Source organism: Eptatretus burgeri, chromosome 1, assembly GCF_056783735.1.
Source record: "Eptatretus burgeri isolate ZD-2024b chromosome 1, Ebu_testis_v1, whole genome shotgun sequence".
NCBI classification, from domain to species: domain Eukaryota; kingdom Metazoa; phylum Chordata; class Myxini; order Myxiniformes; family Myxinidae; genus Eptatretus; species Eptatretus burgeri.
Window position 1 is genome coordinate 47,094,893 of NC_140961.1, and position 23,333 is coordinate 47,118,225.

The 23,333-nt window shown below is 47.7% G+C and overlaps 1 protein-coding gene across 7 annotated transcripts in view; it reads right to left on the reverse strand.

The window, feature by feature from the left end:
* Positions 1–22,754, reverse strand: part of LOC147034407 (uncharacterized) — a 39,840-nt gene extending 17,086 nt beyond the window's left edge. Inside the window, exons 1-6 of one of the 7 annotated variants that reach the window (XM_085882609.1) lie at positions 22,161–22,235; positions 19,312–19,520; positions 9,662–9,715; positions 9,478–9,550; positions 6,510–7,965; positions 5,206–5,326 (exon numbers count right to left, since the gene is read on the reverse strand). In XM_085882609.1, coding sequence (XP_085738735.1) covers positions 5,206–5,326; positions 6,510–7,698 — 1,310 coding nt within the window. In that variant the 5' untranslated portion in view covers positions 7,699–7,965; positions 9,478–9,550; positions 9,662–9,715; positions 19,312–19,520; positions 22,161–22,235. Of the gene's footprint in view, positions 1–5,205; positions 5,327–6,509; positions 7,966–9,477; positions 9,571–9,661; positions 9,783–19,311; positions 19,521–21,671; positions 21,864–21,952 lie in introns of those variants that run through there. The other 6 variants (XM_085882599.1, XM_085882559.1, XM_085882567.1 and 3 more) reach the window with 6 other exon arrangements.
* Positions 22,755–23,333: the final 579 nt, after the last annotated feature.

The window sequence follows — 23,333 nt, forward strand, 5'->3', positions numbered from 1 at the left end:
GACTATCTGTACAATTCAGGAATACATCTTTAACATACTGCAGTTGTGTTCACGTGTTTCAGACTAATAACTAAATGAAGGAATAAATAAATAAGTAAGTAACAGCCGTTAATTGACGAGTGATCTTGAGCGTTATCCTATGCAACAATCTGCTGTCATTCAAACAATAAATATGTTGAGGAGCAAATTTTGGAGAATCGCTAGATTTCAATATTTGCAATTGCAGAAGAATTGGGTGTCAGCGTTGGGAGTCTGCAAACAATCATTCAATCGCATTTAAGATTCAATACATTTGGTGCAACATCGGCATCAAAGGAGATCAAGCTTGATGAAAAGGCAAATTGTTCAGCCATTGTATCAGAGCTCCTGTAATTCCACCAAAATGAAGGAAATTATTTATTCAAGAAGATCGTGCCATCTGATGAGACCTGCGTCCATCATTTTGTGCCGAGTCAAAGCAGGCCAGCAAGAATTGGAGACATTCTCAGTCTTCACCACAATCAAAAGCAATTTCAAGGTTCAGCCATCAGCTGAGAAGATGTTTAAGGACCTATAACCATTGAATCCACATTGAATATCTTCAATATTGAAAAAAAAACCCATCAAGGATTGTTATGCAACGAAATGAGACAAGCAACATGCAACCCACCATCAGGTAAGCCATCTCAGAACACAACTTCACTCTACGGTAATGCTCACCTTCGCACAACAAATCTGACCACTCAGTACTCTTGTGTAGAAGCAATGAAAAGTTTCAAGTCGACCCTCATACAGTCCAGACTTACCACCTTGTAATTTTCACCACTGGAGCACTCAAAAAGCATCTTCGTTGCTTCAACTTTACAAGTTTTCGATTCTGACACTGGACGTCATACCAAAGACTTAAATTTCATCAGCTTTGTCACGTTTATGGTGAAAAAGACACTTTTTACTTTTTTTTTGGCCTGAGAAATGCAGGTGGCTCAAGTTGAATATCTGCATCGTCATTTCATTTGTAGCAGACTTTCATTTGGACGAATATTCAAAGGTGAATACAACTACTGCCCAGAACTCTCATCAATTAATCCGTGTTCCCAAGTTTTCCAAAGTCACTCAAAGGATGAGCATCAATCAAGTGCAGTATGTATAACATGGCAACAAACAATTTATGGTTGAAGGAGTATGCACGGTTGTTGTTGTGCAACAGTGGAGGAGCAAGAAAATTGGAATATTCAAACCTGAGCTACAATTAACAGGGAAATACATCACTCATTGCTCACCGAATCAGTGCACATCTTCAAAAGATTGCGTATTTATTCAGGCAACCTGCTACGCGCTGCTTCGGCGCATGCTCCCATACCTGACCTGACCTGAACCTGCTACGCTTCATGGAACTGACATCCATTCATGCTGTTTTCATTTCACGTTTCAAAACTTGACACATTCAATGCATCAGTGTCCAAGTTCTCAAATCCTGCCACCTCCCATCAGTCTGGAAGTCCGCAAACATGACTCCTGTTCACAAGAATGGTGCAAAAAACAGTTTGTCTGTTTTTACAAGCAAAGCCATGGAATCCATAATTGCTACAGACATCAAGTCTTTCCTCTTTTCAAATTGCCAAATCTCTGACCATCAGTTTATATGCTATCCCAGTCACTCAACACTGGACATGTTGCTGCTTTTCTCTCTGCTATTCTCCACACTGGGCTGGCGACACAGCCTCACACCTTTGTCAGCTTGACGCCCTGGAAACCAAAGCCTTTAAGATCAATGGATTCACTCATGATGAAGCTGAGTCTCTGGGCCGATTACTTCGCCATCGCCGGCAGGTCAGTGGTCTCTGACTTTTTCCACCTCCTTTTTGTCTCTCTCCTCTCCGTGTTTTGTCCCACCCCCCCCCTCAGGTATCTGCAGGACGCACGTGATCCACCAACAACCCCCTCCTAATGAAACTGCCAAAATCCAGAACCACTTCTCACTTCCACTCATTTGTTCTTTTTTTCCTGCCTGTGGAACCAACTTCCACACTCTCTTCAATCTCATTCTTCCCTCCAGGTCTTCAAGAAAGCTGTTCACCACCATCTCAAACCATTTCCCACCAAAACCATGGTATTTTCTACACCCGTTAAACTACTACTCACCTCTCCCAAAATTTTGTTTCCATATCCATATAGTCCATCTCTTATGTTCTCCCCTACCCCTCATCATTACCCACATCTCTTGTTTGCTCATCTCCATATACTTTTTCCCTAAGCCTTGGTGTTGGCATTTCCCCCTTCTCCTGCTGTTCCTTTCATGCTGCGTCCTGATCCGTTGTGCTCTTGCTCTTCCATGAGGCTTGACTATGTATAAAAAAGTAAAAATAAAATGGTCGAGGCAAAAAATCTCAAGCAAGAAATGCAGAGTATCTTCCTGGACATATCTCAACCATGTAACAGTCTGGCATTGAGTTCTGCTTGTGGCATACAATGCGACGGTCATACCCGGCTTTCTTACTTCTGTCCACTTGTGCAATCAATAAGTTGCTACCAATGCAACCCTCTATTCTACACTCTCAGTGGAAGCTAGAGTGCCCTTTGGCAGTATCTTCACCCAGTCATGTTGCTCACCTAAATAAATAATCTCTCCAATGCTTTGGAAAAGCCTGTCTTCCTTTTTTCCAATCACTTCACATTGTGTCATACAGCACCCCCATCCCACTGACAAGCAGACTGCAGCTGTGTCACTCTCTACTTACCTGGAATTGATTAGATACAGGTTTAATGAATGGAACATATCTTTCAATCCTGGAAAATCTCACGGTCCCACCGTGTTACTCCAGAAGTATCATCAAACTAACACACCTATCTATTTCCATGGTCAGTTACTGCAAAAGTTGAACTTCTAGACCTCACCATCAGCCACAACCTCTCCTCAGCTGACCATACAGCAAAGCTGGCCTCCAAAGCCAGCCACTGACTATTCTCAGCCGACAAGGCCTTTGTGCATACTTCAATGAAATATTGCTCTATGGGCTGGCACTCCAGCATCACATCTATCTCTCCTACAACCTGCTGAATCTAAAGCCGTCTGTGATGTTGAGGGCAACAGGTCATCTGCTTCAGCTATATCACACGATATGTCAAATAATGGCATCTTGCATGATAAGACCGAACCACAAAGCCTGTTGTTCTCGTATCACAGACAGGTCATTGCGCTTCGTTTTTGACTGATCCTCCTTTGATCTACTTGACCCTCCCTAACTCCTCCACGGCCAAGTGTTTTTCCAGTAACCCCTCCTAATTTAACTCCTAAAATCCAAGGTACCACCCACCTCCATTCTATTTTTGCTCTGGTCTCGTGTTTCCTTTGAATTGCATTCCGGAAGCGGTTCAATGGCACCGCTCTTCTTTCCAGAGTTTCAAGCAGGTGATGCACCACCATCCCATATCATCTCCTATCCATAATGGTGATCGCTTTTACCCCCATTAACCAGCCTTAATTTGTTTCCTCCCTTCCTAATTGTTCATTTGCTTGATTTGTTTGTGCAACTGTGAACATACTGCCACACTGTCAGTATATTGCCATTTTATCCTCCATTATCTTGCCCTTTCATTAAAATAGCGAGAGGAGGAGGAGGAGGAGGAGGAGGAGGAGGATGAGGAGGAGGAGGAGGAGGAGGAGGAGGAGGAGGAGGAGGAGAAGAAGGAGAAGGAGAAGGAGAAGGAGAAGGAGAAGGAGAAGGAGAAGGAGAAGGAGAAGGAGAAGGAGAAGGAGGAGGAGGAGGAGGAGGAGGAGGAGGAGGAGAAGGAGAAGGAGAAGGAGAGGGAGAAGGAGAAGGAGAAGGAGAAGGAGAAGGAGAAGGAGAAGGAGAAGGAGAAGGAGAAGGAGAAGGAGAAGGAGAAGGAGAAGGAGAAGGAGAAGGAGAAGGAGAAGGAGAAGGAGAAGGAGAAGGAGAAGAAGAAGAGTTCACAAAGGCTACATTAGTTGAGAAGAAGCTTGCTGCTGTCACTCGTGAAAAAGCTGGTGAACCTGATATGCTTGGAACACACACTTGGTGCAATACAAGATGTTAAAGCACAGCAGTTTTATATTTTAGTGTTAGCAGAAATGAGCAGACAGAAGAGACTTCACTCTTTTGGTTTTCATGTTTGAGGTAAGAGAACATCCCTATTTATGGACTTGTGTTGCAGGATATGAAAGCGTTAAACTTTCTATGGCTCTTGGTTCTGCATATGGTTTATGTTCCCGGTGGCGTACAGCAGGCTTCTTCTTCAGTTTTTTTGTGTGACAGTCAGTGGTATGCATATTGGACTGGGAGTCAGCTAAGAGTTGTGTCCCGCAGCTGTTTAAGGGCCACAGTTGTGTCGCTGATACAATGTCCCCTGTAGATTAGGGCATGACTTTGGAACTTGGCCAGAAAGCTGGTGATATTTTGCCCACTCTTCCTTGAAATTAAGCGTGGGATCTTCAATGTCCACTAAATAATGCTCGCAGATGGGTTGCCAGCTTAAGGTCGAGTCAAAAGATTGCATGCTCCATGATGAAACACCCTGATAGTTTGAAGCACCAATCTATTATTTTATAGTAGAGCCGATAATTGAATCCAGACCAGAGAGCTCAAAGTTATCTGAGCTTCCTCTGCACCATCCTGTTGGACTCTTCTTCAGCTGAGAGCAAATCTGTAGCATATATGGCAAGCACATGGCAATGCACAGCAAGTCAGCTGAACAGTTTGCTGGGATGAGTACTGTACTATTTTTTCCATCCATAATCCTTCCAGGTAAGAATCAAATGTTTTTTTTTCATTCGATATCCGACTGCGTCATTTGTGAAAAGCCTTGCTCAGTTACAACCATTTATTTATTTATTTTTAGCCATTTATCACTGGCACTATGAACAAATGATGAATTCCTGCCTACGTCAGCTCCAGGCAAGCATCAGTCCTGGCCATCAGGTTCAGAAAAAACTTTGGCCAAAAATTCCCCCTCAGTCAACCCCACAATAATTGGGATTGTGAACGTGAAAGAAGTAGTAGTAGTAGTAGTAGTAGTAGTAGTAGTAGTAGTAGTAGTAGTAGTAGTAGTAGTAGTAGTAGTAGTAGTAATAGTAGTAGACGTCTTTTAATGAGTCTATAAATGCACAACTGATAGTAATGATCAGTTGATGCAAAATCAGAGTGCAAGCTATCAGAGCCGATATCTATCATGCTGTAAAAATACGAGGTGCGAGATGATTTGACGAACCGAGAGCAGTTGAAGCAAACCCGAGCTGGTGCTGGCACAGAGACTCCAGGATCCAACTCACTGGTATATCTTTTACCCCCTCGTCCAGCAGCGTCTTCTCTTCGCCTCTTCCTGCTCGTGCCTAATTTAACGAGGGGAAAAAAACCCCACAAAGTAACAGAGCAAATCAGAGGGGGGGGGGGAGGGGATAATGGCAGAAAAACAGAAAAGCAAAATAACAAACAATGGATCAAAAACATTCAGGCCAACCACTTTGCTCTCCTTAGCTTATCATCTTGAAATTATGAAAGCTGGTGATCAAAGTAAATCATAAATTCAACGATAAGTTAAAAGGTAAGTACAATGTACTCAACCATGGGTTGTTTGGAACCCTTGCAAAGATCCGTGCAGTGTTAGTGACTTCATGGAGCTCACATGGCAGTATTTTGAGGACTTGAAGCAGAGTTCAAGCACAGCGGGATAGAATTTGAGGAACTTTGCTGCGATTGCTAATTAAGAAATGTCAAACCAATCGCGGTTCTTCTCAAACTTGCTTACGGCATGAGTATCAGAGCGATGACAAGCCTGAGAATCTTCTCCAAACATGGAGGCAGATTGAGGTGCTTCGACAGTTTTTAAACAGGGGTTCGAAAGCTGAAAGCAATGATTGCAATTTATATCTATGGGCAGTTTTGTATTAAATGATGATCACTCTTCCACTGCCTCCCAACACGCGCCCCTAAAACCTAGCCTCATCCTTGAGCATGTTTAGCCAATAAACTTCCACCCAAAAAGTTGAGTCTTTGTTTTCAAGGAAATGTACAATGTGTGAGTACAGTACGTATTGTATTTTTCAGTGAACGGAGGTTATATATTCAACCCCTGTTTGTTTGTTTGTCTGTGAGCAGGACATCTCAAAAAGTTATAGATGGATTCGGACGAAATTTGGTGGAAAGGTTGGGGTGTGTGTGACAAGGACGATTGGATTTTAGTGAAGATCTAGATCCGGATACTAGAAATTTTTTCTCGCGATTTTTCACGATTCAGAAATAGGGTGGAAAATGAAAGAGCACAAAATGAAAATTGAAAATCGATCCATTGAACTGCAAAAGGTTGGTTGTATGTATGCAAGTTGCAACAAGGTCGAATGCAAATAAAACTGTCATGCAAAAATTTGCTGTGTCCACCTAACAAACAAAACTTCCTTCAACAGCAACAGAAAACAAAGAACGACAGAGAGGAAAGCAATAGCAACAGTAAAACAAACAAACAAAAAAAAAACAAAGAAGAATATCAAAATTATTGTGGATGTAAATGCCAATTACCAGGCAAGAGTGATGGAGGCAAGAACCCAGGGGGAAGTTGGAACTGAGCAGGATTTCGTTCCGTCGCTGCAGCAATGAGAACATCAAAGGGAGGTGGTAGAGGACGACGTTCCTGCTCCATGGACTGTAGTACAGTAGGTCTCAACCGACTCTGACTTTGGCTTCTAACCTCACCATTACCTTCTGCTCCAGAATCTGCCCCAGGTGAAGAGCTGCCTGCCCTCTCTCTTCCAAAAGTCCATTCTCTTTTATTATTTGTTAAATGTGTTGCTAACCTTTCATCATTATCTGATCCTTCGAGCATGCAATAGGGTGCAGGTTTTGGTCTCAACTCCAAGCCCATTTCCAAATTCATTCCAGACTTCGGTTCAAAATCCAATTCAGCTTTTGTACAATGCTCAGACCTATCCATAGTGTGTTTCATTCTGGCACCGGCCCGGAAATATAATCCAGCTTTCAATCTCAATCTAGGTTCTAAACCAGGAAGCCAATCATTTGAGTAACACTCTGGAGTAGGTTTTATTCCAACATCGGTTTCTAATTTTCTGTAATCGTTTCTGGATTTTGATCCCAAATCAAATGCAGGCCTTCTCAGCTCTAGTCCAGGTCTGGAACCAACATCAAATTTTCTTAATTCCATTCCTGGTTTAATCCCAGTTTCCAATGCAGTCCTTCTGTTGTCCATTCCACATTTGGATCGCAAATCTACTTTTGATACTCCATCAAATCCAGAATTTTTTGTCTCCATCCTTGGATTTGCTTCAGCTTCAAATCTTGCCATTTTTAACTCAAATGCAGACTTAGAGGTTGACAAGACACCACTTTTTCTTAATTCCATTCCAGGATTTGATCCAAAATCCAATCCTGTAGTTTTAAAATCAACAACAGGTTTTGAACATCGATCAAACCCAGACCTTCTTAGATCCATGTTAGGTTTTACTCTGGATACAATATCAATTTTAGGGAAATCAGCTTCATATTTCATCTCCAAATTCAATCCACCCTTTCTGCAATCAACTTTGGATTTCCCAAACTCTAATCCACTTTTTTTGATCTCTGATCCTGACGTCAATCCCAATTCTAGTGCAGCTTTCCCATACTCTGTACCATGCTTTGGTGGAAACTCAGATCCTGCCTTTTTCAAATCTACTTCTTGTTTTCCAACAGCCCAAGGCTGATTCCTTGGCATTGTATCCCAAGAATCTGAGCGAGAAACCTGCTGACCAAAACCTAAGCTTCCCAAGTGTCTCAGCAGTACAGCCGGACGACGAGAGCATAGTCCATTGAGCCATGGACGAGGAGGGATATCACGAGAACAAATGCTCCTAACACCACCTTCAACACCTCCCCCTCCACGTCGCCCACTGCCTCCACTTCCAACCCCACAAACACCTCCTGCAGCAGCTCCTGTTCCTCCAAAGACAACCCCACCTCTCACGAATCCAGTTTCTCTTTTCTAGGGTTAGGTTAAAATACATCAAAAATACGTAATGACGACTCATAAAGGAGCAAAAATAAAAAGAGGAAAATTGTGGGAATCAGCAAGAGTAAAAAATAAAAACACATCAGACTTCAAAGAAAGATATCAGAACAAAGAGAGAAAAAAAGAGCAGAACAGGAGAGGGAGGGAGGGAGGCAGGGCAGGAGAAGGGTTAAAAAGAGTGGGAAGGAGAGGGGTACAAAGAGTGAGGAAGGAGAGGGGATACAAAGAGCGGGGACGGAGAGGGGTACAAAGAGCAGGGAAGGAGAGGGGTACAAAGAGCAGGGAAGGGGAGGGGTACAAAGAGCGGGGATGGAGAGGGTTACAACAAGAGGGGAAGGAGAGGGGTAAAAAGAGCAGGGAAGGAGAGGGTTACAAAAAGAGGGGAAGGAGAGGGGTACAAAGAGCGGGGACAGAGAGGGTTACAACAAGAGGGAAAGGAGAGGGGTAAAAAGAGCAGGGAAGGAGAGGGGTACAAAGAGCGGGGACGGAGAGGGTTACAACAAGAGGGGAAGGAGAGGGGTACAAACAGCGGGGACAGAGAGGGTTACAACAAGAGGGGAAGGAGAAGGGTAAAAAGAGCGGGGACAGAGAGGGTTACAACAAGAGGGGAAGGAGAAGGGTAAAAAGAGCAGGGAAGGAGAGGGGTACAAAGAGCGGGGAAGGAGAGGGGTACAAAGAGCGGGGAAGGAGAGGGGTACAAAGAGCGGGGAAGGAGAGGGGTACAAAGAGCGGGGAAGGAGAGGGGTCCAAAGAGCAGGGAAGGAGAGGGGTACAAAGAGCGGGGAAGGAGAGGGGTAGAAAGAGCGGGGAAGGAGAGGGGTACAAAGAGCGGGGAAGGAGAGGGGCACACAGATCGGGGAAGGAGAGGCGTACAAAGAGCGGGGAAGGAGAGGGGGACAAAGAGCGGGGAAGGAGAGGGGTACAAAGAGCGGGGAAGGAGAGGGGAACAAACAGCGGGGAAGGAGAGGGGTACAAAGAGCGGGGAAGGAGAGGGGTACAAAGAGCGGGGAAGGAGAGAGGTACAAAGAGCGGGGAAGGAGAGAGGTACAAAGAGCGGGGAAGGAGAGGGGTACAAAGAGCGGGGAAGGAGAGGGGTACAAAGAGCGGGGAAGGAGAGGGGTACAAAGAGCGGGGAAGGAGAGGGGTACAAAGAGCGGGGAAGGAGAGGGGTACAAAGAGCGGGGAAGGAGAGGGTTACAAAAAGCGGGGAAGGAGAGGGGTACAAAGAGCGGGGAAGGAGAGGGGGTACAAAGAGTGGGGAATAAGAGAGGTAGAATGAACAGGGAAGGAGAGGGGTAACAAAAAAGCAGGGCAGGAGGGGGGAGGGAGAACAGGGAGCAGAAGTAGGAAATATAGTCAGATGTCAGAAGGGAAAAAGTAAAAAAACAGAAGTCAGAAACAAAAATCAGAAGCGAGAAGAAGCATCCAAGAAGAGAGAAGTTGGGAATGGTGGGGGTCCTGGTTCAGGAATAAAACATGACAAACCTGTTTTCGTACACTGCAACGGTGACAAATCCACTCCCCAGGCGGCAATTTATCGGTACTGAGAGGAGGATCACTGCAGGCATAATGCACACACTTTCCTTTCACTACAACGTTCCTCATCGTCCGAATGTCCTACTTGACAAGTACAAGGTAACCAAGCCTTTTCACAAACAATCAATCTCACCGTAGTCATTAATTACTTGCACTCTTTCATTCTGAATGGTGCTCCTCCACGAGTCTTGTTTTGAAAATAACAACGGAATATGGCATTGTTACAATGGCCACAAAACTACATTCGTTCATGCCTAGTTAACAACAAAGAAGAAACTTCGAGTTAGGTCGCCTCATCAAAAAAATTTGTTTTAATGTTTTTTTTTAATCTTCAAACTCCAATTACTTTGTATAAAAAGCTAATCATAACAAAATATAAATGTTGATATGTTATAGGAAGAGTAAAAGGAAGAGGTTGTATTACACGTGTTAATATAAAATGCCAATTTACTATATTGAACAAAAACACAGGAAAAAAGTAAGTGCCGATGAAGATTTTAAAAAAAACACAAAATAAAATAAAAACAAAACAAGTGCTGATTTAAGTGTTGCTGAAGGAATAAACTGACAACAAGAGTGAAATATTACAAAAAGACAATACAATGGCAGTATAAGCAATATGGCCAAAATAATTAATCATTATCATTATAATTAATCATCAGATGGAAGACCAATTAAGCTTATTAGTTTGTCCATTCCCAAATAGATGGGAAAGGATGTGTTGTAAGTGATGTGTTAGTGCCTGTTTGTGCGTGTCAGTGACTCCAAACACAGACCAAATATAATAGTGCCCTCAGGTGGGACTACTTAAATATTGCACCCCAATCTGAGATGAGCAAGTTTTAACAAAGTGGTCTCATCTAACCATAACACACATACATCTTTTAAAGCCATAACGCGTGTACGTATAACAACCATAACACGTGTACATCTAATATTGTTGCGGGGCCGGGCGTTGGCCGCGAGCACGACCACCAGACGGAGCAGTAGAGTCGGCTCGACCGATCGCCCAGAATTCAGATCGTACTTCTTTGGAAAAGTACGGGTCCCTTTTTGGACCGAACTCGCCAATAGACAGACCACGTGGAGTAGGGTCGATTGCCCATTTCAATTTACTTAAATACCCACGTGGTCCAACCTACCGGGGAAATTCACCCTCGACGGCACCCATACGGAACGAGCTGCTTAGCGTACTCGTTCCGTGTGCGATCCGAGCGGTTTTGATCGCAGAGTTCTGTCGGTCCCGAATACCCTGTTACCATGGCAACCCCTGGCTAATTTTCCCAACACGCAGCACACTCAGTCAATGAAGGAATAGACACGAACGAGATGAAACATTGAACAATCGGGGTATTTATTTACAGTGGGGGGGATGAGGGAAGCACATAAGGGCAGAGCTAAACCGAATATTAACGAATGCACGTATATACAGGCAAAAAGCATTTATACAATTCACTACTTAGCAGACGGGCCCACAGGCCCACGGGCCTACGGACACACACACACACACACACACACACACACACACACACACACACACACACACACACACACACACACACACACACACACACACACACAATCAGACCAAATGGTCTTCAATTGGACCTCCAGCCTGGAGGACAGTCAGGCTGAAGACCAGGGTCTGTCTTGGACCTGTCCACCTCGTGTGGTCTTCGCGTCGACCCGGGGACCAGTGAGAGGCGAGCCGAACCCAGGCACCGGCGAGCGACCCTTGCGGTTCTTGCGGGGGGATGGTGTCTCTCGAGCGCTCGATCGTGCGGCGGAGGAGGAGGAGGAGGAGGAAGAAGAAGATGACAACCAAGACCAGTCAGACAGACTCCTCTAGCGAGGATCCTCTGCTCCTTTTTATACTCTCCGGCGCGCTCGCTCAGGCCTCATTCGTTCTGAGGCGGGGCTCGACCTTTTCCCCACTTGGGGCAAGGTGGGTGGGGACATAACCTTTCCCCTAGTGAGCGTGCAGAGAATGCCGGGAGCGGAGGGTTTGTTCTCTGCAGAGCCGTAGTAATCCGTTGTCTCTCCATCATTGGTCGGGGGGCGTGTTGGGCGCCTTGATTCCCCGCCCCGTCCCTGATCTGCCGAGGATTCGTAAGACGTCAAGCCTTCGTAAACTCCGCCCACATTCGTGCTGACACGCACTTGAGCAATGGCGGTGGGAAGAAGCGAGATGAAGGTGAAACGATGCTGGCGTTGTTGTAGTTGTTGTTGGTGGTGTAATTAAACGGAAAAAAAACCCTAACTATCAAAATAACTACGCAGCACATTTACATTTAATCACCCATTAAACAAGGGACGGGACCATAACTGAAAACATATACTTATCGAAATAACGAAGCTATAGGAACCTGAATGTTGTGTGCTCATGGCTTCCAGATTCACAACAATATAACCATAACACGTGTACGTCTAATATAACCAGAACACGTGTAAGTCTAATATTGTTGTGGAGCCAGGTGTCGGCGGCGAGCACGACCGCTAGGTGGAGCAGTAGAGTCGGCTCCACCGAACATCCGGAATCTAGATCATGCTTCTCGGAGAACTCCGAAAGGCACGGGTCCCTTAGATGACCGTGAATCGCCAATAATTTGGCCGTGTGGAATAGGGTTAATTGCCAACTTCAATATACCTAAGTATCCACGCGGCAAAGCTACTGGGGAATTCACACCCTCGGCAGGCCTCGAGCGGAACGAGCCGTTATCGTGCTCGAACCGTGCGTAACCCGAGCGGATGGTTACCAAGACCCGTCAGACCAAATGCACAATTTGCCACTTCCCAATTTCCCAACACGCACCGTGCTAAGCAAATGAAAAACACAGAAACGAGCTGATACATTCAACAATAGGGGTATTTATTTTACAATGGGGGAAAGTGAACACATAAAGAGCAGAGTTATCGCGACTATAAGAAATGTAATTTTACACACAGGCACTTATACAGTTGCTACTTAACGACGGGCCCACACACAGATACAGAAATGGACCCCGTCGGGTCTTTATTGAAGGCTTCAAGCTCGAGGACAGGTGAGCTGGAGACCAGAGCCTGTGCTTGGACCTGTCCACCTCGTATGGTCTTCGACGATCCGGCTCGGCGGGACTCGAACCCACAACACGATGCCGCTCCAAGCACCAGGTACCACGCCCTCCAACCGGCCACCCACCAATCGACCAAGACCGAGGAGAAGATTAGAGGCGACGATGACGATGACGACGACCACGACCATGACCACGATGAGTTCCATCATCAAAACATTTTGAAAAGTAGAAATGAATGCCCAAAATATATTTAAAGATCTGCTCACCGAAACGATTTTATTCCTCAGCTCCCATTTATGGAACCACCTTCCAGAGGCTGTCCTGTTTCACTCTTCCCTCCAGGACTTCAAAAGCAAGCAGTGTAATACTCTCTCTCTCTCTCTCTCTCTCTCTCATCGTCCCCAATTCTGCCATGATCTTTATTACCCCCATTAACCTTTCCTAACCCAACCATGTTACTTGACAGTTTCAGCGTTTCTTTCTGTCCTCCCTTTACTCTTTCCCTGTTCATTCATTTCTTTGATATTTTGTCTCACCGTCAGTTCTAACCTGCTCTTCCATGAGCCTCGCTCCTAAAAAGAGAAAAATAAGCCAACCAAGCAGTGTTGTTGAAGTAACAAAAAAATTCTGACTCAGAGAAGCAAACAAATTAATCTGCTCAGAGTCGAGGCAAGCATTTTTCTGCAATTTTTTTTTCCACGTTTTCCACAAAGCATCCACATGTTTTCCAGTGCAGTGAGGGGTTTTGAATTATAAGCAGGAAGTATTTTTTTTACTTCATGCACGTAACCCAGGTTTAAAAATTTTTTTGGGAGCAATTGAGGCAGCTGTCAGTTGCCTATACACCACCCAAATAAAAGTATATCAGAAGAACGTGTTGCATGCTTAGAACTAGAACGGGCACTCATAGAGCGCATACCTTCGCCGCCACTACTTTTTTTGTTCTTGGTATGAGTGTGGGGAACTGGTTTCATATGAATGGTCTTATGACACAAACCACATATCTATAATGTCATGACCCCCCCCCGACTTTCGGGGGCTACGGACTAAACAACAATCAACTCACGTCATTTTGGCGAGTCTTCACTCGCAAGCTCGGTGAATAAAACGTTTCAACAAGAGAAGGTAATCTCGTTTGATGCTGGTTTCATGCAAATCGAATAAGAATTGACTGAGTTATGCCGAAAACCGCATATTTTTCAAGGGCGTGACCCCCCCCCCCGACATTTTACCCCAACCGGTGACATGAGCTATGACGTCATTGTGTCACAAGATTGGGCATTAAATTCTGAACATTTTGGTGCTGGGTTCATGTAAAGCGGACAGGAATTGACCGCGTTATGACAAAAACCGCATATTTTTCAAGGTCGTGACCCCACTGACCTTTGACCTCTAACCGGTAACAAGAGTATGGGCGTCATTGTGTCATATTGCATATCACAAGATGAGGCGTTGAATTCTGAACATTTTGGCGTTAGTTGCATGCAAATTGAATAAAAATTGACCGTGTTATCGTAAAAAGACGATTTTGACCTTTTCGTGACCTTGACCTTGACCTTTGACCCGAACGATCCCAAAATCTAATCGAATGCTTCCTGGATAATAACCAATCATCCCACCAAATTTCATGCAATTCGGTTTAATACTTTTTGAGTTATACGAATCACAAGATTACAAATAAATAAATAAATAAATAAATAAATAAATACACGCCAACCAAAACATAACCTTTCGCAGAATGCGAAGGTAATAAATACACGCCGACCAAAACATAACCTTTCGCAGAATGCGAAGGTAACGATCACCCATAGGGTGGCTACTCTGCTAATATAACTCAATTTAAATAAAATAAAGACTTGAAGGGTTGTTGAAAAAAAACTTTTTCGGAAGTTTATTGCTGTCAATGCAGTATCTTTTACACCACCTTATTTAACACGTTGTATTCGTTCTTCGTGCCTGTTGTTTGTTCTTTATGGTGTCTTTAAAAACTACGTTTTCTGTTTTGAATTATTTAAAATTTTCTTTGACTGTGCAGAGGAGTGAGATAATTTTTGTACTCTGTCTGCCTGCCTGGCAGTCAGCCAAAATTGAAAATCATTCCAAACAGGAAACTTACTATTTTAAAAGATGTTATAAAGGATACAAACAACATGCAAGAATAATTAATGTGGCATGTTAGATAGATAGGGTGATGTTATAGACACTGGGGAAAATGGCAGTAAAACCAGGAATTTATTAATGTGCATTTGAACCTCTTTAAATTGAATTACATACTTGAAGACTGTAGAACACAAACCCCCTTCATAGTAGGCCTACTTCCAAAAACTGCAATCTATTGATATATAGCATGAGAGGATGTGGCATGTGTTTTTTGGTGAAGAGGCTGCCCATATGGCAATGTATGATGCTGATTGACGCTACAAGCCTGGTGTTGGCTTAGCAGCTAGGATGGCTGGCTTGGGATTATAGGGTCCTGAGTTTGAACCCCTGTTTCCATTGAATTAACACTCCTTCTGTGGTCGGCAAAATAAGTACCAGCTCAATGGAAACAGGAGGCACTGCATCAGCAGCACAGCAGTGCTCCAAGCAATGATGCAACCAGCAGCCACTGGCAACATCTATATCAACAAATGGGTGTGTGTCAGTCAGTGTGTGTGTGTGTGTGTGTGTGTGTGTGTGTGTGTGTGTGTGTGTGTGTGTGTGTGTGTGTGTGTGTGTGTGTGTGTGTGTGTGTTGCAGTGTCTCCTCCATAACTCCAAAACTATAAAACCAAGCAGCTTGAAACTTTGCATGCATACTAAGAAAACCCCCAAGGAAGTGCAAGAGTGAAAATTGGGTGTTTGGGTTAATTAAAACACCCCTTTTGAAGATAATTAATGGCCTTATATAATTATATCCTTCATCAGGCGATCCTCGGCCACCTCGCTCTCTAGGGTCTTAAAGGCGTTTTTTTTTAGGTAACCTCACTGGGGTCTGAAGCCACCGCTATGTTTTTTTAGCCTGCTCAGCCATACCTTGACTTGGAACAGGCTGCAATGATTTTTTAACGAGAAAGTTTTTGTTTTTTTTCCACTTTCCTCACTCATATTATCGAATGCCTGTTCATCACAGTTACGAATCACTGCATATATTGCTTTAGTAAACACTGTCGTTTTCAAATTAGGAGCTTGGAGCAATTTCATGCATTATATGATATGATTTTCCACGATCTACACTCACAGACTAATTAAAGTATATCATCAAAATATTATTTTGGTTTTGAGGATCAGATATCCTCCGGACGAAGTAAGTGTCGAAATCTGTTGTAAAATCTGACAATTTAAAGAGATAACGGGTCTCATAACTAAGCCGATATACCGATTTACTTTAAGCAAGCGAAACTTATGTTCCCTCCTTCTTCATACATACACAAGAAAATGTGACATTTCCAAATCATTAAACTTATCATTTTCTTCTGTTTGGAGAATCATCTGGAGTGAACAAAAATTGAGGAACGTGCCAAACTCAACCAGCTTCATGATATAATGCATTCACTGCTAGACCTCATGCTCTGTCCTGCAGAGGTACTAGCGTCTCCCAGATCTGTGTCTATATTTTTGGAGGTTTCGCGATGTGCGACACAGGGAATTAAAGCAAATCTGGTAAAAAATAAAAATGAAAAAAAAAACAGACGTATTAAAAAAAGTTAAAACGTTTGTGCGGACCCAGACCCGATGTACCATGTGACGCGTGCACAGACGAGCAGGCAAAACGAGCGGCCCGTGCACCGTCACCCCGAGCGATCGGCCAGTGCACCGTCACCCCGAGCGAGCGGCCAGTGCACCGTCACCCCGAGCGAGCGGCCAGTGCACCGTCACCCCGAGCGAGCGGCCAGTGCACCGTCACCCCGAGCGAGCGGCCAGTGCACCGTCACCCCGAGCGAGCGGCCAGTGCACCGTCACCCCGAGCGAGTGGCCAGTGCACCGTCACCCCGAGCGAGCGGCCAGTGCACCGTCACCCCGAGCGAGCGGCCAGTGCACAGTCACCCCGAGCGAGCGGCCAGTGCACCGTCACCCCGAGCGAGCGGCCCGTGCACCGTCACCCCGAGCGAGCGGCCCGTGCACCGTCACCCCGAGCGAGCGGCCCGTGCACCGTCACCCCGAGCGAGCGGCCCGGGCACCGTCACCCCGAGCGAGCGGCCCGTGCACCGTCACCCCGAGCGAGCGGCCCGGGCACCGTAACCCCGAGCGAGCGGCCCGTGCTCCGTCACCCTGAGCGAGCCGTTTGTGCTCAGTCACCTTGAGCGAGTTGTGAAATAACACCCAGATTTCCAAGCCGTTTGCCACATTAACCTGTTTTCTAAATTACAAGCCAAATTATTTTTCCACCCATCACACGCAGCTGTTTATAAAGAATAATGTTTGTGAACACAACCCTGAAGCATCGATGGAAGTGCAACGTTGTTTTTCGGTGAAGATACTCAAGGTTTTTGGGTTGTCTATAAGTACTGCAATTGGTGATCACACCGACTACAACCTGCTAATGTCAGCCAAGCACGTGTGCGTGCATGCGTGCGTGCGTGCGTGCGTGGTCCATAAAGCAGAACATATTCTCTCTGCTAACTCCCGATGTTCACCCCTCTTCCTCTGTCCCATTCTTGCTCTACCCTTTCCCAATACAGTGCAGCACCCTCCCACCCACATCACACTTTCTTTACACACACACACACACCCACCCACACACACACACACACACACACACACACACACACACACACACACACACACACACACACACACACACACACACACACACACACACACACACACACACACACACACACACGTTATGTTGAATGGTGTTTGTCTCCGGCCAGCTCGTCTCCAGACGCGTCCCGTCGATGATCCTCTCCAGACGCGTCCCGTCGGTGCTCGTCTCCAGACGCGTCCCGTCGGTGCTCGTCTCCAGACGCGTCCCGTCGGTGCTCGTCTCCAGACGCGTCCCGTCGGTGCTCGTCTCCAGACGCGTCCCGTCGGTGCTCGTCTCCAGACGCGTCCCGTCGGTGCTCGTCTCCAGACGCGTCCCGTCGGTGCTCGTCTCCAGACGCGTCCCGTCGGTGCTCGTCTCCAGACGCGTCCCGTCGGTGCTCGTCTCCAGACGCGTCCCGTCGGTGCTAGTCTCCAGACGCGTCCCGTCGGTGCTCGTCTCCAGACAGCTTGGCTCCGGGTGTCCGGGTGGTATTTATGTCTGGACGGGAGTTTGTCTCTGGGTGGTATTTTAGTTTGACCGGTAGAAAATGGATCTCAGACATTATTTTTTTCCATCTTCACAGTTATTCTATGCAGAAATCATTTCCCGAGACAGTATGAATCGTATTTAACGCTCCACCACACATCTGCCTTCTCTTCCTCTCACCTCACACTGTCTTCCCTTCCCCCACCCTCCTCCCTTCTTTCCCCTTCACTTCTTTACTCTCTCTCCCACCCCTCTCTCCCTCTTCCCCCATCTTTTTCTCCCTCCTCCCTTTAATATTACCGGCACCGAAGCAACGGGTGGTATTTGCTAGTGATATAATAATGCAGAAAAATTATAATAGATTTTATGTTCTTAACTCTTTTCCTAATGAAAATAAATAGCACAAAAACAGTGCACAAACATGTTACTTAAGGGTGCAGTTTATTACAAATTTTAAAGTTGAAGTCCCAACCCTATTTTCCCCATTACAAAATGTTTTTCCCCCCCCCCGGAGTTTGCAATTTGCGGTTGATGGGAATTTTCAAGAATGTTACCCCTCCCCTCCCTCCCCACTCCATGTGAACGGCAAAGCAACCTGTCTACATTTAGCTCCAACTGCACTGGGAAAGGAGGAGGGGGGGGAGCTGGGAGGAAATTCACTGGACTGTTCAGTCCTGGACCATTCAAGTTCAATGGACCATCAAGGGCAGAGATGTGAAAGGGGGCGGGCCTGGGAGCCCCCCCCCCGCCCCCAGTCAGGGAAAGCTCAAAATAACCCAGTTTAGTTCAGGTTAAACGATGCGTGGGGTATCCTCTTATATGAACTCTCGAGTTTTCAAAAAGCACAGGGTTAAAAATGGAATAAAATATTGATGACAGGGAAGAAAAAACACATTCAGGCAAACATATAACATCAGTGCTTCACAGGGATTTTCAAGCACAACGAATGCAATCATCAGCGGTTCACATAACTGGTACTCATGTACTCATGCGTGGTAAAAACAACACAACTAACTGTGTACTTCATAGATGTTCAGAAAGCACAAGCACAGCAGAGGCTTTTGATGGAAGGTTTTCTCATCTCGTGGAGATAAGATTCTTCCGTGATACTTCTGAGAAATTGCGATTTCAAAATTGAAGTGTGCAAAATTAAATTAATGAATTATAACAATATAATTTATAAGCTTACAGTTTTTAAGATTAAAAAAAAATCTAAGGAGAACACACGAGCGAAGAGGAAGAAGAGGAGACGCAAGAGCATCCAGAACGAAAGAGCGGTTTGCAAGTCTCTCATCTGGAGCGGGCGCTCTGAGAGAGTGCTTACAGAGGAGTAAGATGCATACAAAGCTGAGAGGTGCGTTAAAAAATCTCAGTGGCGATTGGGAAAGCAGACGAGCGTGCTTGAAGCTGACAAAAAAATTTCTGTGAGTACCAAACCATTTCTGCTGGCACTCAATGGAGAACCTAATTTAAAAAAATTGTGTGAACCCCTGGACATCATGTAACAATGTCTTACCAGCAATGCAGATGGAAAGATGCAGGACATCGGTCACAACACAACAGATCTCCCCCCTCTTTACAGCTGTCACAAGTATCTCTGTTACTTGCTCTTCCCACTCTCCTCTCCCTCTCCCGTTCCCGCTCTCTTTCACGCTCCCTCTCCCGCTCTCCACGCCGAGGTCCTCCGTTCTCACTCTTTGGTGGAGCCACAAGAGCTTGGATTTGCTGCAGAAGAAACGCATTGAGGGAAAACAGAGAAGAAACAGGTCAATGGCGAAAAAACAAAAAAGGACTGTGAAAGCAGTCAAAGCCAGGTGTGAGGGACAACAGCAGGGTGCTGATGAGGGGTGGAGGGGGAGGGGAGGAGGGGAGGAGGGGGGCATGCAGCTAAATCGTGGATGCTGGAAACTCCAGGGGTGATGGCGCGGCAAACACCGCGGCACGTGGGCATCACAGGTGCTCTTGCGGGCATAGACGGCAGGCACTGTTACGAGCAGACAGCAAGCACTGTAGTAGGCATCAATGGAAAGTGTGGGCATCAACGGCAGACACTGTTGTGGGTGAACACAACAAGCAGTGTTGGGGGTGCCGACGGATGAGAGCGGGCACGTCGTGGGCACCGAAGAATGAGAGCGGGTGGTGTCGCCGAAGAATGAGAGCGGGGGATGTTGCGGTCACTGAAGAATGAGAGCGGGCGGTGTCGCGGTCACCGAAGAATGAGAGTGGGCGGTGTCGCGGTCACCAAAGAATGAGAGCGGGCAGTGTCACGGCCGCCGAAGAGTGAGAGCAGGCACTGTCACGGTGCCGAAGAGTGAGAGCGGGCGGTGTCGCGGGCGCCAAAGAGTGAGAGCGGGCGGTGTTGCGAGTGCCGAAGAGTGAGCGGGAGGTGTCGCGGGCGCCGAAGAGTGAGAGCGGGCACTTGCACGGGCGACGGCGATTGAGAGCGGGCAATGGCACGGGCGACGGCGATTGAGAGCAGGCACTGGCATGGGCGACGGCGATTGAGAGTGGACACTGGCACGGGCGACGGCGATTGAGAGCGAGCACGGGCGACGGCGATTGAGAGCGGGCACTGGCACGGGCAACGGCGATTGAGAGCGGGCACTGGCACGGGCAACGGCGATTGAGAGCGGGCACTGGCACGGGCAACGGCGATTGAGAGCGGGCACTGGCATGGGCGACGGCGATTGAGAGCGGGTGGTGATGGCGATTGAGAGCGGGCACTGGCACGGGCGACTGAGAGCGGACACTGGCACGGGCGACTGAGAGCGGACACTGGCACGGGCGTAGGCGATTGAGAGCAGGCAATGGGCCTGATGGCAGAGTGTACAGTGTGAAGGTAGGGCGTGCTTTTGCGGGCAACGGCAGCGTGTGCTGTGGCGGAGACTGACGGCACCTGCTGTTATGGGCAACAGCATCGGACAAGTTATGGCGGTCGCTGTTGCAGTCAACTATCTCTGGCAACATTGTGTGGAACTACGGCAGGAGCGGCAATGGCGGAGTGTGGGGGTGGAATGCAGAATGAAAGGCAGATGGTGATGGCAGAGTGTTGGGGGGGGGGCGATGGCGGAATGAGAGGGGAGAGATGGCGGAGTGAGGAGGGCAGCGGCGAAGTGCAGGATGGGGGGTGAAGCCTGCGTGCGTGGTGACGATGGAGTGCAGGCGGGAGCAACAGGGAGTGTGAAGGGGGTGGCGAAGTGCGGGTCTCGCAGCAGGATGTGGGAGGCGATGGCGGAGTGTGAGCTCGGCAGTAAGGTGCAGGGGGGCGATGGTGAGGAAATTCAGGCCTAACGGCGGGGCGCAGGGGGTGACGGCGGGGGACGGGGGAGGCGGCGGGGAACGGGGGCAGCGGCGGGGAGCGCGGGGCGGCGGCGGGGAGCGCGGGGCGGCGGCGGGGAGCGCGGGGCGGCGGCGGGGAGCGCGGGCCGGCTGGAGGCGGGGAGCGGGGGCCGGCTGGAGGCGGGGAGCGCGGGCCGGCTGGAGGCGGGGAGCGCGGGCCGGCGATGGGGTGTGCGGGCCGCGGCGGGGAGCACGGGCCACGGCGGGGAGCACGGGCCACGGCGGGGAGCACGGGCCACGGCGGGGAGCACGGGCCACGGCGGGGAGCACGGGCCACGGCGGGGAGCACGGGCCACGGCGGGGAGCACGGGCCACGGCGGGGAGCACGGGCCACGGCGGGGAGCACGGGCCAACGGCGGGGAGCACGGGCCAACGGCGGGGAGCACGGGCCACGGCGGGGAGCACGGGCCAACGGCGGGGAGCACGGGCCGGCGACGTGGATCACGGGTCGGCGGCGGGGAGCACGGGCCGGCTGGAGGCGGGGAGCACGGGGAATAACAGCGTGTGCAGGGAACGTATTTTGATGCAAGAGCATACCTCCATGAGTCCTCCGGAAGTGTCGAGATCGTAAACCACTTTGTCCATGATGGGGTTACGAGGTGCCCATTAGTTTGTGTAGATGTCCGTGCTTTTCCAAACCCCCTCAAACACCACTCTCGCCCCCACCTCCACACCTCCACCGCACGCTGCTCTCCCTCTACTCACCACCAACTCTCAATCCCAACGAAACCCCCACTACCCCCACCCCTAACCCCCACCCCTCTTGCTCCCTTTTCCCACCTTCGCCGCTCTCTCTCAATTCACTTCTTCCTCCTCACCTCACTCTCCGCTTCCCTCCTTCCCTGCCCGTCACTCTCCTCCTCTCTGGCGTGCCGCGCAGTCCCTCTCCCTGAAGGAGGGACCAGCGATCGGCCGTGCAAAGCCCCGAAAGCGCAAATATCGGACACGGCGGCAATGGACAGGGGAAGATGCACGCAGACAAGCTGGCGGACGGAATACGGGATACAACGGGGGAGCGGCACAGACCGGAGAGAACGGTAAAGGAGAGCTGAAGTGGAGAGTGTCAAAGAGACGCCATCACTGCCGCTCACCAGGCCGGTGCGCATGCGCGAAGCCACTGTAAATCGCACGTCGAGTAATTGATCACCGACAGTGGCCATCAAGATCCGAAGTTAGCAATCAAAAGCGGAAACGTCTATCGATAGAACCCGAATCCATTTTGACACGTTCACAGCTCTCACAAACCGTTCACCGCGGTGAACAAAACATGGCTAACGGTGTGGTGGCCATGACGGTGTAGTTGGCAGTCCCGCTACGTGTGCGTTTTCCCTCCCGTCACGTTTATTACGTGATATCGAACATGTGACGAAGGAAAGCAAATTTCTGAACAGGATTTAATATCTATTCAGTACAAATATATTTTTCTGACGAATGCTGTATCGAGCGAAATGGCCGCCCACCCGCCAAAAACAAGTACGATTCCCTTTTACTCTGGTGGAGCCTCTTCCTCACGTCATCACGAAAAAGAATAAAAGACACACTTGCGAATTCAATGTACTATCTTTGGCCTACTTGACGGTTTCAAGAAGACTCCGCAAGGTGGTACATGACACGGGGGGGCGATAAATGTGAGTCTCTGAGGGGATTACGAAGGGGACGATGTGCCTCCCATTTTAAACAAAACTTCCCACCACCCTTTTCCCCCGATGCCATCCGCTATTTAATCGTTCGATTTGTGTGAAAAGGTCCCAGAATGACCTTTGTATCTATAATTCGAAGAGTGAATCGAAAGTGTAATTATTTTATCGATAATAATCGCGATGATTTTCTTTGGAATTCGTGCCGCGAAAAACTGGGATCGTTTTAAGTTGTTTGAATAAAATAAAAAATAAAAAAACACCGACACCGGAAACGCTTCAATGGGGGGAGGAGGAGGAAGTGGAGGTTCAAAAAACGCGGGAAAATCAACGAACGTATACACCGCTCGAACCAATGTGACAACTCACATCAATAATTATAACACCAATTATTTTATTATACTAAAACTAATTGACTTGTACAAAAATCGTACAAGACAAACTCGGAAATCGTACAAAGAAGCGTACTGTGGAGCTGAAGGGGCGGACAAAACTGGGGAAATGAAGAGGGCTGAAAAACGAGTCACTCGATCCAAACACCGTCAGACGTGGCAGACAGCAC